The following is a 15885-nucleotide window of genomic DNA, read 5'->3' as shown; positions in this document are numbered from 1 at the left end:
TTGAGGGTATTCGCATATTCACCATGTTGGTGGTACAGGTGTACTCACGCTGTTGAGTGTATTTACATATTCACTATGTTGGTGGTACAGGTGTACTCACGATGTTGATGGTATTGACATATTCACCATGTTGGTGGTACAGGTGTACTCACGATGTTGATGGTATTGACATATTCACCATGTTGGTGGTACAGGTGTACTCATGATGTTGATGGTATTGACATATTCACCATGTTGGTGGTACAGGTGTACTCACGATGTTGAGGGTATTCGCATATTCACCATGTTGGTGGTACAGGTGTACTCACGCTGTTGAGTGTATTGACATATTCACTATGTTGGTGGTACAGGTGTACTCACGATGTTGATGGTATTGACATATTCACCATGTTGGTGGTACAGGTGTACTCACGATGTTGAGGGTATTGACATATTCACCATGTTGGTGGTACAGGTGTACTCACGATGTTGATGGTATTGACATATTCACCATGTTGGTGGTACAGGTGTACTCACGATGTTGAGGGTATTGACATATTCACCATGTTGGTGGTACAGGTGTACTCACGATGTTGAGGGTATTGACATATTCACCATGTTGGTGGTACAGGTGTACTCACGATGTTGATGGTATTGACATATTCACCATGTTGGTGGTACAGGTGTACTCACGATGTTGAGGGTATTCGCATATTCACCATGTTGGTGGTACAGGTGTACTCACGATGTTGAGGGTATTGACATATTCACCATGTTGGTGGTACAGGTGTACTCACGATGTTGAGGGTATTGACATATTCACCATGTTGGTGGTACAGGTGTACTCACGATGTTGAGGGTATTCGCATATTCACCATGTTGGTGGTACAGGTGTACTCACGATGTTGATGGTATTGACATATTCACCATGTTGGTGGTACAGGTGTACTCACGATGTTGAGGGTATTGACATATTCACCATGTTGGTGGTACAGGTGTACTCACGATGTTGAGGGTATTCGCATATTCACCATGTTGGTGGTACAGGTGTACTCACGATGTTGAGGGTATTGACATATTTGCCACGTTTGGAGTGTCGGTCCACTGACTGTGCTTGCCAAGTGCAGGTGGGTGAGGGAGTATTGGCAGGAATTGTAGAACTTTACAAGTATGTCGGAGCGAACTCACTCACTCTTTGGGAAAGATACCATGAGATGTGTAATGTACAGCAACTCGTACTCGCAGATGGGACACCTTGGTGAACGTCTCTCCGAGGGACACGGAGCACTTTGGGAAGCAACGAGCTGCCTGGAAAACACCATTGTAAGTTAGAAGCGGGTTGAGGACCTCGAAAGTAAGTGTGCCACCTGTGCACCACCCTTTTGATGTATACACTACATGCATGTATATGTGTATATATATATATATATATATGTGTGTGTGTGTGTGTGTGTGTGTGTATGTATAATTTCATCCTATTGGTCAGGATCTTGGATCCTTGTAACAAATGATGCTGATGTGACACACAGCGATCGTTGTCATGGTCACCATTCCAGTGAAGAGGTGCCAGGTGTACATGTGTAATTTGTGTATATTCCTCGTTATTGAAAACCGGACAGCTCTCAGTTCAGGGTGTCGTGTGAAGCTTCACAGGTCGACCTGTTCCAGGAGACACCGAGTTTGTCCCAAACGTACAAGTGCAGTTGGAAAAACGAGTCACGAAGGGGAAAAGTCGAGTCGGACGCGGGTCTGCGTGCCTGTCCGTGTCTCGTTCGGACAATCATATCGTCCCGCGTGTTTCACACTCCTCCACGAATGGGGTGCACAATTGCAAGGTGGGGGAGGCTGAGGTTGAGGGTGGTGGTGGTGGTGGTGGTGGTGGTGGTGGTGGTGGTGGTGGTGGTGGTGGTGGTGGGAAAACGAGCTGAAATGATCTAAATGAAAACGCGCGCAGAAGTAGATCGCACGCGTCGCCATTTTTATTACTTTGTTTGCGGTTCCGTTTTCCAATCCCCCTTCCTCCTCCTGAATTTGTGCCAAAATTACTCTTCGGCCAACTCGATGGTTCCATATTTGGGATTTCCGGCCCGAGTGGCGGCCCTCCACAGATTTCGGTGAGATGTCCCGGGCCCGCCTCCGGAAAACTCGCACCATATCGGGCGGAGCACGACCGCAACGTCAAACGGACTACTTCCGCGAGCGTCTTCCAAATAAGGACTTTCCACTTCCGACAGGAATTCCTTGCGCGGTGCGTGCTCGCACTTCGCGCCACGTGGGCTGCGCCTTGGTCTTGGGTCGGTCCGCTTGTTGAGGCGTCCCGGCGACGTGCACCTCCGAGTCCCGGCTGCGAATAGAGCCCTTCGCTCCGTGCGCGACCCGTTGCAACGTTGCAAGAGACCTCTCGGCGTTTGCACGACCGAGCTACGTCACTGCCTAATCTCCCTGGCGGACCCGACCGCTTGCCCTTATATGGGCATCTACGTCACTCATGTCGCCCACTTTATAGTTAAAAGGGAACACCGCAGCCGAGCGAGCTCATTCAATCGGTGCGGTCAGCTGGAGTCGCAAATGCAGCTCGGCTGTAACAGTTGTCAGGACGTCGCCTTGAGGTCCACCTAGTGTAGCCACTCACCAATTGGGAGCCGCCATAGCGCCGGGGGCTCCGTCCTTCAGGCAGTTGCCATATTCCGCCAGAGCCTGTTCAAGCTGTTAAACAGGTACCAACAAAAACAATCAGGCGACAGTCGCAATTCTGTTGTCGTGATGACCGAAATCATGCCCGTACTGAGCACCTTTCTCCACCCTCTGCCCGATTCAGCCAACTTGGAGGACCTTAATGCGAGCGTGTCCGCCGGAGGAACTCTGCTCGAAGGGCACGTCTTTCCCAGCAGCGACGGCTTGGATCAGTACCACCATAGCCTGGGCGCCATGAACCGAGGTGAGCCGTCGCTCGGGATGCCAACGGCGCAGTCGTGATGCACCTGCTCGTGGAATGCGTCCGCACACCTGCTGGTGTAATCCGTGTACACACCTGGCTCATGTAATCCGTGTACACACCTGGCTCGTGTAATCCGTGTACACACCTGGCTCATGTAATCCGTGTACACACCTGGCTCATGTAATCCGTGTACACACCTGCTGGTGTAATCCGTGTACACACCTGGCTCATGTAATCCGTGTACACACCTGGCTCGTGTAACCCGTGTACACACCTGCTGGTGTAATCCGTGTACACACCTGGCTCATGTAATCCGTGTACACACCTGGCTCGTGTAACCCGTGTCCGCACCTCCCCCATGTAACCCGTGTCTGCACCTCCCTCATGTCGCCCGTGTGCACACCTGACTTGTGTACTACTTGTGCACACCCGGCTCGAGTAATCCATGTACGCACCTGCTCGTGTTTACGCCGCATCAGCACCTGCGACTACTGCAAGCCAGACACGCACACGTCACACAAGTTACCATGGAGGCACGGGGATTATGAATGTGTGTGCATGATGAGTGTGTACGCGTGATTTGTACACACGTGTCCCCCACGTCCCAACTGACATGCGTACACGCACCCTCACCACCACGGGCATGTGTGTGAAGTGCGTTTACCACTGTGTTTGCAGAGACGCTCATGAGCGTGTCCATCGGAGCTGAGAAAGCGGTGCCAGAGCTCCAATACCAGGGTCTCTTCGGGAACGAGACTTTGGGTCCTTCGAAGCACAACTACGTGGGAAGCTTCTACATTGAGTCTCCGTGCGGAGGAGCGTCGTGGCCCTGGCATGGAGACACGAGCGGCGCCACCTCGTCTGCCATCAACATCGTGAGCGCGGAGATTGGGGAAATGTCTCCCGGGTCCAGTCATTCCGCCGGCACGCCGGCCCCCTCCGGCTTGCTCACCCCCAACAGCTGCTCGCTGGTCGCGCTACCAAACAATACCGATCCCGTGTATTCTGCAGCCGCAGCACCTCCAGTCTACCCAAATTGCTCAGAGAGTTTCCAGGAGCCCCAGGCGCATTTCTACCCGCCATCGGGGTCTACTCCCTACCTTCCTCTTCAATACCCCGGAGGGAAGCTCGGAGCCGATAACGGAGTCTTTTCACTACCGTTCATCTCGGACTACAATGTTTATCCGGGTCAACCATCCCATCATCAGCAACACCATGAGCATCAGCATCCACAGCAGCAGCAGCAGCAGCAGCAGCAGCAGCAGCAACAGCAGCAGCAACAGCAACAGCAGCATCAGCATCAGCAACATCAGGTGGGGCTCGGGGTCCCGCTGGTGGAGCCCAGAGCACACCTGACCTGCAGCGTGGACAGCAAGCCATCGCTTGGCATCACCCCGCTGTCTACCATCAAAGCCTACTCATCCTCAGTCGCTGAGAGTAAGAAGCTGCTGAACACGCTATCGCAGCAGCAACTCCTGCGGCCTGTCCGCCTGCGCAAGTACCCAAACCGGCCATGCAAGACCCCTCCGCACGCGAGACCCTTCGCGTGCCCGGCCGAGGGCTGCGACAGGCGCTTCTCGCGCACCGACGAGCTCACGCGTCACATTCGCATTCATACCGGGCAGAAGCCTTTCACCTGCCGCATCTGCATGCGGTCTTTCAGTCGTAGCGACCACCTGACCACGCATGTGCGCACACACACAGGCGAGAAGCCCTTCGCGTGCGACTTCTGCGGCCGCCGCTTCGCACGCTCCGACGAGCGCAAGCGGCACGCGCGCATCCACTTGAAACACCGAGACAAGAGAGGAGGGGACAAAGGCCCACCGCAACCTCCGCCGCAGCACCAAATCGGCCCAGTATCCGTGACCACCCCTCTTTCTCTGGGCCCCGATCGCGCTTTCTCGGGCATGCCCGCGGTCACCACTACATCGGCGAACCTGTAAGGACTCGGCTGCTCCTCGAACGGTCCCGGTCGCTTGTAGCGGCAGGTGGACAATCCCCACAGACTGGCGGCATCGTGTGGGACAGACAAAAAAAAAAGATATAAATATAAACATAATAAGAAACGAGCACACTGCCATGTGAGGCATGCGCCGAGCGCGTCTCAAGCCCCTTGCACTCCACCCAGCTACCCCCTTAAAGGGAACCCCCAAGTGGATCCTACGTGTGGCCTCGTCATGACGACTCTTCACAACTTCTGTGCCCGTGAATGGCGATGAAGCGTAAATCTCGTGTCGTTCTTTTGGTATAACGTGTGCGTGACTTAACGGTGCAACTTTTGCAAACCTGCTTTTTCTAATGCTCATGAAGCACTTACGCGTGGCATGCATATATATATATATATATATATATATATATATATATATATATGTATATATGTATGTATATATATGTATATATGTATGTATATATATGTATATATGTATGTATATATATGTATATATGTATGTATATATATGTATATATGTATATATATATATATATGCTCCATCTGTCCCCTTTTTCTGTGCTCTTGTTGCGTCGCACCGCATGTACAAGCACCGGGTCGTTTTGTCGTTTTACATTGAAATTTCTATTGATCGGTGGGTGGGATTTTTGGAAGAAAAAAGGCAAAAAAAGGAAAAACAAAAAATATCCTGAACGAGGACAGAACCTGTTGTTGGTTTTCCTCTTCTTTGTTTGGTTCTCCGGAGCTTTTGAGATGGAATCTTTGGTTGAATCAATCGCCTTAAAGGAGTTGTGCATATAATATATTCTATAGACACGGTGGTGTTTGTACGTGCATCTGCTGCTGCGCGTGCAACACCTGAAAGAAGGATGATGACGTGTGCAAAGCTATATTTTTGTATTTTGTGTAACTGCGGGTGCTTGTAAGCATGATCTATATATTCGGAAACAAAGGAACAAAAACAAAACAAAGCAGACTGAATATAATATAGTTTTTTGACAGTGTTTGATAAATGTTTGAAGTTCATTTCACTCGAGACAATCACTTTATGTTGTATCTGGAAAATGGAGTGTTTTATTTCTTTTTACATTTCATTTTTCTTATATTATGGCACATTGCTGTGTACAAGTTGTCAAATAAATATATTTTAAAATTGCACACATATACACATGCAGCGGCTCCTGTTTTTTGGAGGGGGCGCGAAAAGCCCCCCCCCCCCATTCCCATGTGTCACCGGGGTACGCCTGTTGATCCGGGAGAAGAGATGTTTCCATTCGTTGACATCAAACTTGGTGTGTGTGTGTGTGTGTAATGGAAATTTCAATGCAATTCCGTTTGCATCACCTTTACGTCGGATTCGGGAACAAATCGAGGAACTCGGATTCATGAGAAGGCCGTTTGTCCCATCATGTGTGCGCTGCATCAACGGCACATCAATCCAATCCGTCAGATTATCAACTGATTTTACTGGAAGGGGGACAACATTGAGGGACAGGTAGATCACCAGGTGTTGGTTATTATTTGAAGGGTAGGGGACGTGGGAAGGGAAAGGTGATGAAGGTAATTGTGTGATGAGGAATGACCAAACACATTCGCATTTTGACGAGACCCTCTCGCAGACATCACCACCTTAAACTAGCGGCGAGACTTCGTTTTCATGGAAATATCCCACAACTGGTCCGAAAAAGTTCCCACAGAACATGGAGCCAAATTATCCTCTGCAATGACAATTATGGAGCACGAGTGCGGATCCAACGGACGCTTAAGGCTTGTGTCACATGATGTAAAATGTGTGATCGAGTAAGTACTCCCAACGTATCCGGTGGAACTTGTGGAACCCTTCAGTGTTGTCAGCTTAATGGTAAAAGGGAAAGCGACCATTTTTTACAACGGGTGACAAGACATTGTGGCCACCCTGAAGGTTCCGATCTAATTCCAGTTTGAACCTACCAAGCTGTTCCTGCTGCCACTACCTTTCCAGGGAGCCTTCCATGCCAGAACTACTCTCTGAGTGAAGCTGCTCCTCTCTGCCAAGTGCGCCCTCCCCATGCAGTGATACGGCGCTCCGTCGGACATGTCATCAAGAAACTTCACATGAGATGTTATTTCCCTGACATTGACACAACTGCATGGTTAACCATGTTTTCCACCCACCTGCGCTGTGACCGCATCCCCGTGTTGTGTGCACGCGTACCTATTATCAAGATCCACAGGTGTACGCGACGAATGCCGTCGTCATGCCATCATATATTTTCCTTCGCAGATAAGCGTCGGACTCAGAAATATTACAATTAAGCAGAATGCGAGTTATCCAGAAATTCCAGGTGAAGGTAAATCTTGTTTATCAGAAGTTTATTCCAAACAGGTGTGTATTCCCTTCCATGGAGTTGTCTCATCCTCTCCTGGCGATTCAATCTCTCAGATGGACGTGTTAACTAGTACTGGTATTAGAAGGCTGTTTTGTTTGCTAATAACTAGTTAAACGTTTGTTAACGTCTTTGGTCTTAACTCGCACCCACTTTCGAACCACTTAACTTTACCCCAAGTGTTGCTGCTCGTGCGAGCCTGCAACGACCCCTGCGGAGCGCTCTGTCCACATCGCTCTCAGTCGGGTGGTCGCTGGACCGTCGGTTGGAAGCACGTGACGTCACAATCACAAATGGTCCTCTCCTTGTGACGTGTGTGTGTGGTTTGTGATCTCGAATTGCGAGATGAGGTATACAAAGGTATTCGGTTTGAAGCCGCTCATGGAATGTTTGAGAGTCCTTAGGTTTGCAACCATTGTATCGACGCACCTGCAGTGATTCGTACTTTGCATTACCTGCATGTACGGAGCATCTGCGCTTTACAACTGCCTTTAGCTGGAGGAATGGTATACCGTTTGGCGTGTGTAAACATGAGGCACGACCAACGACTTCGTGAAGCTGACCCAGCAGGTAAGACCCAGGTGTGAGGTTTCCATCGCCGAGTGATCTTCAGCCGGGACTGTAAAAACATTTATGTGCAAGGTGTGAAGGACCTTCCCAAAGGGTACAAGTTTTGTCAGGTGTGAACACTCGGCACACAGTGGCAACTCCCTTAGAGAATTTTTTTTACAGGGTAGGTATTGTATGACAGGTGTCATGAACTCTATCAATGTGCAGGTATTGTATGACAGGTGTCGTGAACTCTATCAATGTGCAGGTATTGTATGACAGGTGTCGTGAACTCTATCAAGGTGCAGGTATTGTGTGACAGGTGTCATGAACTCTATCAAGGTGCAGGTATTGTGTGACAGGTGTTAAATACCCTACCAAGGTGCAGGTATTGTGACGAGTGTTGACCTCCAACGGGTAGGCATTGTGTGTCAGGTATGAAGTACCTCCCAAGGGGTAGGTATGGTGTATCAGGTGGTAACACCTGACACACAATGCCGGCTCATTTGGAGGGTCCTGAAGTACCTTTACAAGGGGCTTATAAGTATGGGTCGGTCGGTAAATCATGGATACCATGGGGAGGGCGCACAAGGGACGGACATTGTGTGTCAGGTGTTAAGTACCTTCCCAAGTGGTGGACATTGTGTTCCAGGTTAACATCTCGGCACTAAGACCTAATGTCGTTTCCATCAAGGAGGAACTTGATAACATTTACCAATCTTGTTTTACAAAAGTAACTTATCATTAAAATATTCCATGACGTGTTCCCCACAAAAAAAATATCCCATAACGTGTCCTATAGGTTTACCGACCTGTACTCAGCTCACTCCAATCCTATAGGTTTACCGACCTGTACTCAACTCACCCCAATCCTATAGGTTTACCGACCTGTACTCAGCTCACCCCAATCCTATAGGTTTACCGACCTGTACTCGGCTCACCCCAATCCTATAGGTTTACCGACCTGTACTCGGCTCACCCCAATCCTATAGGTTTACCGACCTGTACTCGGCTCACCCCAATCCTATAGGTTTACCGACCTGTACTCAGCTCACCCCAATCCTATAGGTTTACCGACCTGTACTCAACTCACCCCAATCCTATAGGTTTACCGACCTGTACTCAGCTCACCCCAATCCTATAGGTTTACCGACCTGTACTCGGCTCACCCCAATCCTATAGGTTTACCGACCTGTACTCGGCTCACCCCAATCCTATAGGTTTACCGACCTGTACTCAGCTCACCCCAATCCTATAGGTTTACCGACCTGTACTCAGCTCACTCCAATCCTATAGATTTACCGACCTGTACTCAGCTCACTCCAATCCTATAGGTTTACCAACCTGTACTCAGCTCACCCCAATCCTATAGATTTACCGACCTGTACTCAGCTCACTCAAATCCTCTAGGTTTTACGACCTGTACTCAGCTCACTCCAATCCTCTAGGTTTTACGACCTGTACTCAGCTCACTCCAATCCTATAGGTTTACCGACCTGTACTCAGCTCACCCCAATCCTATAGATTTACCAACCTGTACTCAGCTCACTCAAATCCTCTAGGTTTTACGACCTGTACTCAGCTCACTCCAATCCTATAGATTTACCGACCTGTACTCAGCTCACTCCAATCCTATAGGTTTACCAACCTGTACTCAGCTCACCCCAATCCTATAGATTTACCGACCTGTACTCAGCTCACTCCAATCCTATAGATTTACCGACCTGTACTCAGCTCACTCCAATCCTATAGGTTTACCAACCTGTACTCAGCTCACCCCAATCCTATAGATTTACCGACCTGTACTCAGCTCACTCCAATCCTATAGATTTACCAACCTGTACTCAGCTCACCCCAATCCTATAGATTTACCGACCTGTACTCAGCTCACTCCAATCCTATAGGTTTACCAACCTGTACTCAGCTCACCCCAATCCTATAGATTTACCGACCTGTACTCAGGTCATCCCAAACATCCCAAACATCCTATCCTTGTCCTCCGAAGGGATGAATGAATCACTTCGTTCCGATCACTCTCCCACGTCGGTACCTTTTATCGATAACATCATCATCCCAATTTGTGTTGTTTTATCGATTCACCATCGGGGGTGATGACATCATTACCCGCCCCCCCTCGGGTGTGACGTCACCCCCCCAATTGATGAAGTCACGTGACTCGGGTCCACCGTTTTACACCGTTTGTTCACGTGCGAATCCTCGGTCTCTAACGATCTTCAGAGGTTCTTGGCATTTCCAAAGCGTCTCGGAATCGTTAACACCATATTCAAAGAAGGTGAACGAAACATTGGAGAAACGTCCTGGGGTCTTGGAAAATATAATAATAATTATTATTATTATTTATAACCCCCCCCGCCCCCCCGGTGTTTGGGTGAAATGAATGAAAGGTGTGTTATCCGTCGCTATCGGTGTTAGAACGTGTCATTCGATGGTGTCAAGAACAAAGAAACGTTCGGCTTTTCGAGTACTTGGTGAGTTTCCATTTGAACCATTTGTTTGGTATTTCACATCAATGTTCAACCGAACCGTCACCTTGGTGGACCGTCGGACAGGTGATCATCACAAGCACACAGGTAATGACATCATCGTGCAGGAAGGGGTTAAAATGAGAACGTGGTGAGGGAAACGAGGAGATGAAGGTGAGCATGTCGGGGTGGGCAAGAGGATCATCGAGCTTGAAACGACCATAAAAGGGGATCAGGGATTGGAGTTTGGAGTTGTTTAGGGTTTGGAGTTTAGGGTTTGGGGTTTAGAGTTTGGGGTTTGGAGTTTAGGGTTTGGAGTTTAGGGTTTAGAGTTTAGGGTTTAGACTTTAGGGTTTGGGGTTTAGGGTTTGGGGTTTAGAGTTTGGGGTTTGGAGTTTAGGGTTTGGAGTTTAGGATTTAGAGTTTAGAGTTTGGAGCGAGTGGATTTAAGGGGAGCGGTCAAACTGTTACCATTTTCGTATGTATTATGTGTACAGAACATAGACCTGAAGCAAAGACGAGGTTGTTGTGTGTTGTAGTTGGCTTTGTATTATTTATTTTCTCGACAAGGTCATCAGGTCCATCCATTGTTCCAGGTACAAAGATTGACAACGTGGGCATGTGATGCTGGCCGTTAAGCCGGCTGTCCAGTGTGAGTTGAGCTCATGGTATTCTGATGAAATTCCATTTGTGGTTGAAACACAAAAAAAAAAAAAATACAAAACAAAAGAGAAACCTCCACCAAGCGACCACCTCGTTTATGCGGCCAGATTGTCTTTTCAAAAGGACAACGTACTCGTCCGTACAGGATCCGTCCGAGTAAACAAGATCTTGGTTTTACACGGTTTGCGAACACAACTACCGCTGGTAGTGCGACATGAGCAGCTCGGAGAGATTCACAATGTTCCAGTTTTGAGTATTTCTCTTCGGAGCATCCCCTCCTTCCAGTGATGATCCCGACGATGGAAATTGTTCGAGTTTCCCATTCATTGTCAGCAACAAACATCTGGAGCTTCGTCGAGGCATTGACTCAGTCTCATAGCACCACGTGTCCCGGGTCCTCATGGCACCACGTGTCCCTGGTCCCCATGTCCATTCCTCACGGCACCACGTGTCCCGGGTCCTCATGGCACCACGTGTCCCTGGTCCCCACGTCCAGTCCTCATGGCACCACGTGTCCCTGGACTCCACGTCCATTCCTCACGGCACCACGTGTCCCTGGTCCCCATATCCAGTCCTCATGGCACCACGTGTCCCTGGTCCCCACGTCCAGTCCTCATGGCATCACGTGTCCCTGGTCCCCATATCCAGTCCTCACGGCATCACGTGTCCCTGGTCCCCATATCCAGTCCTCACGGCATCACGTGTCCCTGGTCCCCATATCCAGTCCTCATGGCACCACGTGTCCCTGGTCCCCACGTCCAGTCCCCATGGCATCACGTGTCCCTGGTCCCCATATCCAGTCCTCATGGCACCACGTGTCCCTGGTCCCCATATCCAGTCCTCACGGCACCACGTGTCCCTGGTCCCCATATCCAGTCCTCACGGCATCACGTGTCCCTGGTCCCCATATCCAGTCCTCATGGCACCACGTGTCCCTGGTCCCCATATACAGGGAGGCGAATGCGAGCGAGCTTGGGGGAGCACAGCGGGGACCGTGTGACTAATTGCCACCAGGTGACACGAAGGTGTGATACCATGGTGGAGAAGTTAGTAATAACACGAGCGAACAGCGATAGTTTGAAAGGAGCTCTGGGCGCTCGAGAGCTCATTTGTTGGAGATGTTGAACAGTTTTCCCAGGAATATATAACAACGTGTTTGGGTGGGGGCGGGGGGGCGGGGGGGTGTACAGGAGTTTATTTGGGGCAGGTGTTCTTGTCTGGAAGATCCTTTGGTTCGACCGTGCGAATCGCAGTGACTCAAGATAAATAAATATAAAACAAAATAAATCAAATTAATGATCGAATTAAGAGAACGATTAACGTAACGGGAGGATTAGTGAGTGACGGGTTCCCAGGGGTTCACAGAGGAATGATTGATGAGAAAAAGAAGAAATCGGTGCAGACAACCATCTTTGGATTGTTCGAGAAGGTTCGAAGGTCTCGATCTGATGAAACAACAGCATCAACATGTTGAACAACATCAACACCAACTCCATCACCACGAACAGGTGTGAAGAAGAACCAGCAGGTGGTCGTGTGGACTTGTCAGACATGGGGGAAGACAACCCTGAGCCTCTGTCTAACTAATTATCTCTCTCTCTCTCTCTCTCTCTCTCTCTCTCTCTCTCTCTCTCTCTCTCTCTCTCTCTCTCTCTCTCTCTCTCTCTCTCTCTCTCTCTCTCTCTCTCTCTCTCTCTCTCTCGTCCACGTTCACCTGAGCCTCACGTCTGTCAGGATTGGTCGTGAACATTAAACATCCCTTCATGCTGTCCTTCACGACGAGTCGGGGAGCAGCTATCTCCGGCATCCTGTAAAATTCCAAATTGCTGCTGTAGCGTGCAGGGGCACGGCATCAGCAGCACTGTCGCTCCCTCAGTCAATGATGGTACGTACTCGCACCTTGTGCTTCACAGGAAAAAAAAAAAAAGAACACGACCGGACCCCGATAGTCATAATAATTTAATTAATTCACTCTTTAAAACAATCACATTCATTGTTTTTTGTTTGTTTGTTTGTTTGTTTTTTTCTGTCGGTAACTCATTATCCCTTTTAATACATCAAGTCAATGTGAGTTTGAAATCCTATTTACATTATTCATATTTAAACAGATCCCCCTCCCCCCCCTTTCCCCCCTCTCTCTCTCTCTCGTCCTCTCTCTTTCCCCCTCCTCGCTCCTCTGCTTTGCCCCTCGTTTCCCCTTACTGCCCCCCCCTCAGTATTCCCGTCAGCGAAGCGATGGGTGGTATTTGTTAATAAGTAATGTAAACTTTACATTACTTTACCCTTTACATTGAAAAGGGTATCGGACTCGGTTTATTATATACACTCTGAGGTGTCTGCAAGTTATCAGATGAGGTGTCATGAAGATACCCCCTCTGATTTTAATTCGAGGTTATATAGGCAAGTCTCGAATTAAAATCAGACGAGGTGTCATGTAGATACCTCCTCTGATTAACATTCGAGGTTGTATAAACAAGTCTCTAATTAAAATCAGACGAGGTGTCATGTAGATACCTCCTCTGATTAACATTCGACGTTGTATAGGCAAGTCTCTAATTAAAATCAGACGAGGTTTCATGTAGATACCTCCTCTGATTAACATTCGAGGTTGTATAAACAAGTCTCTAATTAAAATCAGACGAGGTGTCATGTAGATACCTCCACCGATTAACATTCGACGTTGTATAGGCAAGTCTCTAATTAAAATCAGACGAGGTTTCATGTAGATACCTCCTCTGATTAACATTCGACGTTGTATAGGCAAGTCTCTAATTAAAATCAGACGAGGTTTCATGTAGATACCTCCACTGATTAACATTCGAGGTTGTATAAACAAGTCTCTAATTAAAATCAGACGAGGTTTCATGTAGATACCTCCTGATTAACATTCGAGGTTGTATAAACAAGTCTCTAATTAAAATCAGACGAGGTGTCATGTAGATACCTCCTCTGATTAACATTCGACGTTGTATAGGCAAGTCTCTAATTAAAATCAGACGAGGTTTCATGTAGATACCTCCACCGATTAACTTTCGACGTTGTATAGGCAAGTCTCAAATTAAAATCAGACGAGGTGTCATGTAGATACCTCCTCTGATTAACATTCGACGTTGTATAGGCAAGTCTCTAATTAAAATCAGACGAGGTGTCATGTAGATACCTCCACCGATTAACATTCGACGTTGTATAGGCAAGTCTCCTAATTAAAATCAGACGAGGTTTCATGTAGATACCTCCACTGATTAACATTCGACGTTGTATAGGCAAGTCTCTAATTAAAATCAGACGAGGTTTCATGTAGATACCTCCACTGATTAACATTCGACGTTGTATAGGCAAGTCTCTAATTAAAATCAGACGAGGTTTCATGTAGATACCTCCACTGATTAACATTCGAGGTTGTATAAACAAGTCTCTAATTAAAATCAGACGAGGTTTCATGTAGATACCTCCACTGATTAACATTCGAGGTTGTATAAACAAGTCTCTAATTAAAATCAGACGAGGTTTCATGTAGATACCTCCTGATTAACATTCGAGGTTGTATAAACAAGTCTCTAATTAAAATCAGACGAGGTGTCATGTAGATACCTCCTCTGATTAACATTCGACGTTGTATAGGCAAGTCTCTAATTAAAATCAGACGAGGTTTCATGTAGATACCTCCACCGATTAACTTTCGACGTTGTATAGGCAAGTCTCAAATTAAAATCAGACGAGGTGTCATGTAGATACCTCCTCTGATTAACATTCGACGTTGTATAGGCAAGTCTCTAATTAAAATCAGACGAGGTGTCATGTAGATACCTCCACCGATTAACATTCGACGTTGTATAGGCAAGTCTCCTAATTAAAATCAGACGAGGTTTCATGTAGATACCTCCACTGATTAACATTCGACGTTGTATAGGCAAGTCTCTAATTAAAATCAGACGAGGTTTCATGTAGATACCTCCACTGATTAACATTCGACGTTGTATAGGCAAGTCTCTAATTAAAATCAGACGAGGTTTCATGTAGATACCTCCACTGATTAACATTCGAGGTTGTATAAACAAGTCTCTAATTAAAATCAGACGAGGTTTCATGTAGATACCTCCTCTGATTAACATTCGACGTTGTATAGGCAAGTCTCAAATTAAAATCAGACGAGGTGTCATGTAGATACCTCCACCGATTAACTTTCGACGTTGTATAGGCAAGTCTCTAATTAAAATCAGACGAGGTGTCATGTAGATACCTCCTCTGATTAACCATCGAGGCTGTGTAGACAAGTCTCTAATTAAAATCAGACGACGTTTCATGTAGATACCTCCTCTGATTAACCATCGAGGTTGTGTAGACAAGTCTCTAAATAAAATCAGACGAGGTGTCATGTTGAGACAAATGATGTCCCTCAAACAGTGGAAGTCATTCATGTATTGATGACATCGTGTGTGGTTGTTCTCATCAGACGAGGTGTCACGTACGTGGAGACAATCAACCCCAGACAGACAGTCATTGTCATTCGACCCGTCAAGGAATTCGCACTGCAGCATCAGACAGAGTTCATGTCGAAATGTTTCTTAAAATCTCAAAATCAAAACCTTCAACGGTCGAACCGTCGTCTCGATGGCAGCGCACAAGACATGCATTGGGTGGTTTGCCATTGCCCAACCAGCAAGGTCGAGGTTTGATCCTGCAATCTCCATAGAATTACTATATATGGGATCTCATCCCAGAAGGGCCAACCCTACAGAACCCTGTGAACGGCAGTCCATCCAAGATGTCCTCTTCTTGAATGCACACCTTGGTTTGTCAGGTGAGAATATAAAACTGCCGTCGATGATAAACCTCAGAAACCTCGACACAAGTATGTGTACTCCACTGTGAACCGGTGGTGGTTCGTTAACTGTTCTTTACAGGCCCCTTACAATGATCTACCGATCTACCGGACTACCAGGACGGTGGTTTAATGAG

General features: G+C 47.6%; 1 protein-coding gene across 2 annotated transcripts; it reads left to right on the top strand.

The window, feature by feature from the left end:
* Positions 1-1976: 1976 nt before the first annotated feature.
* Positions 1977-5279, top strand: LOC147033790 (early growth response protein 3-like). 2 transcript variants are annotated; one of them, XM_085871052.1, is made up of 3 exons: positions 1977-2696; positions 2798-2917; positions 3596-5279. In XM_085871052.1, the coding sequence occupies exons 2-3, from the start codon at positions 2908-2910 to the stop codon at positions 4858-4860; spliced, it is 1275 nt and encodes a 424-aa protein (XP_085727178.1). In that variant the 5' UTR covers positions 1977-2696; positions 2798-2907; the 3' UTR covers positions 4861-5279. The 2 variants fall into 2 exon arrangements, with proteins under 2 accessions (XP_085727178.1, XP_085727170.1); XM_085871044.1 differs by having other exon boundaries at positions 1980-2917.
* Positions 5280-15885: the final 10606 nt, after the last annotated feature.

This window comes from Eptatretus burgeri, chromosome 1 (assembly GCF_056783735.1).
Source record: "Eptatretus burgeri isolate ZD-2024b chromosome 1, Ebu_testis_v1, whole genome shotgun sequence".
NCBI classification, from domain to species: Eukaryota; Metazoa; Chordata; class Myxini; order Myxiniformes; family Myxinidae; genus Eptatretus; species Eptatretus burgeri.
This window is presented reverse-complemented; position numbering and strand designations above follow the sequence as displayed.

Coding starts and splice junctions, on each gene's coding strand:
- LOC147033790 (XM_085871044.1), top strand. CDS start 2,743: ATGACCGAAATCATGCCCGTACTGAGCACCTTTCTCCACCCTCTGCCC. Junction 2,918..3,595: donor CCTGGGCGCCATGAACCGAG/GTGAGCCGTCGC, acceptor CTGTGTTTGCAG/AGACGCTCATGAGCGTGTCC.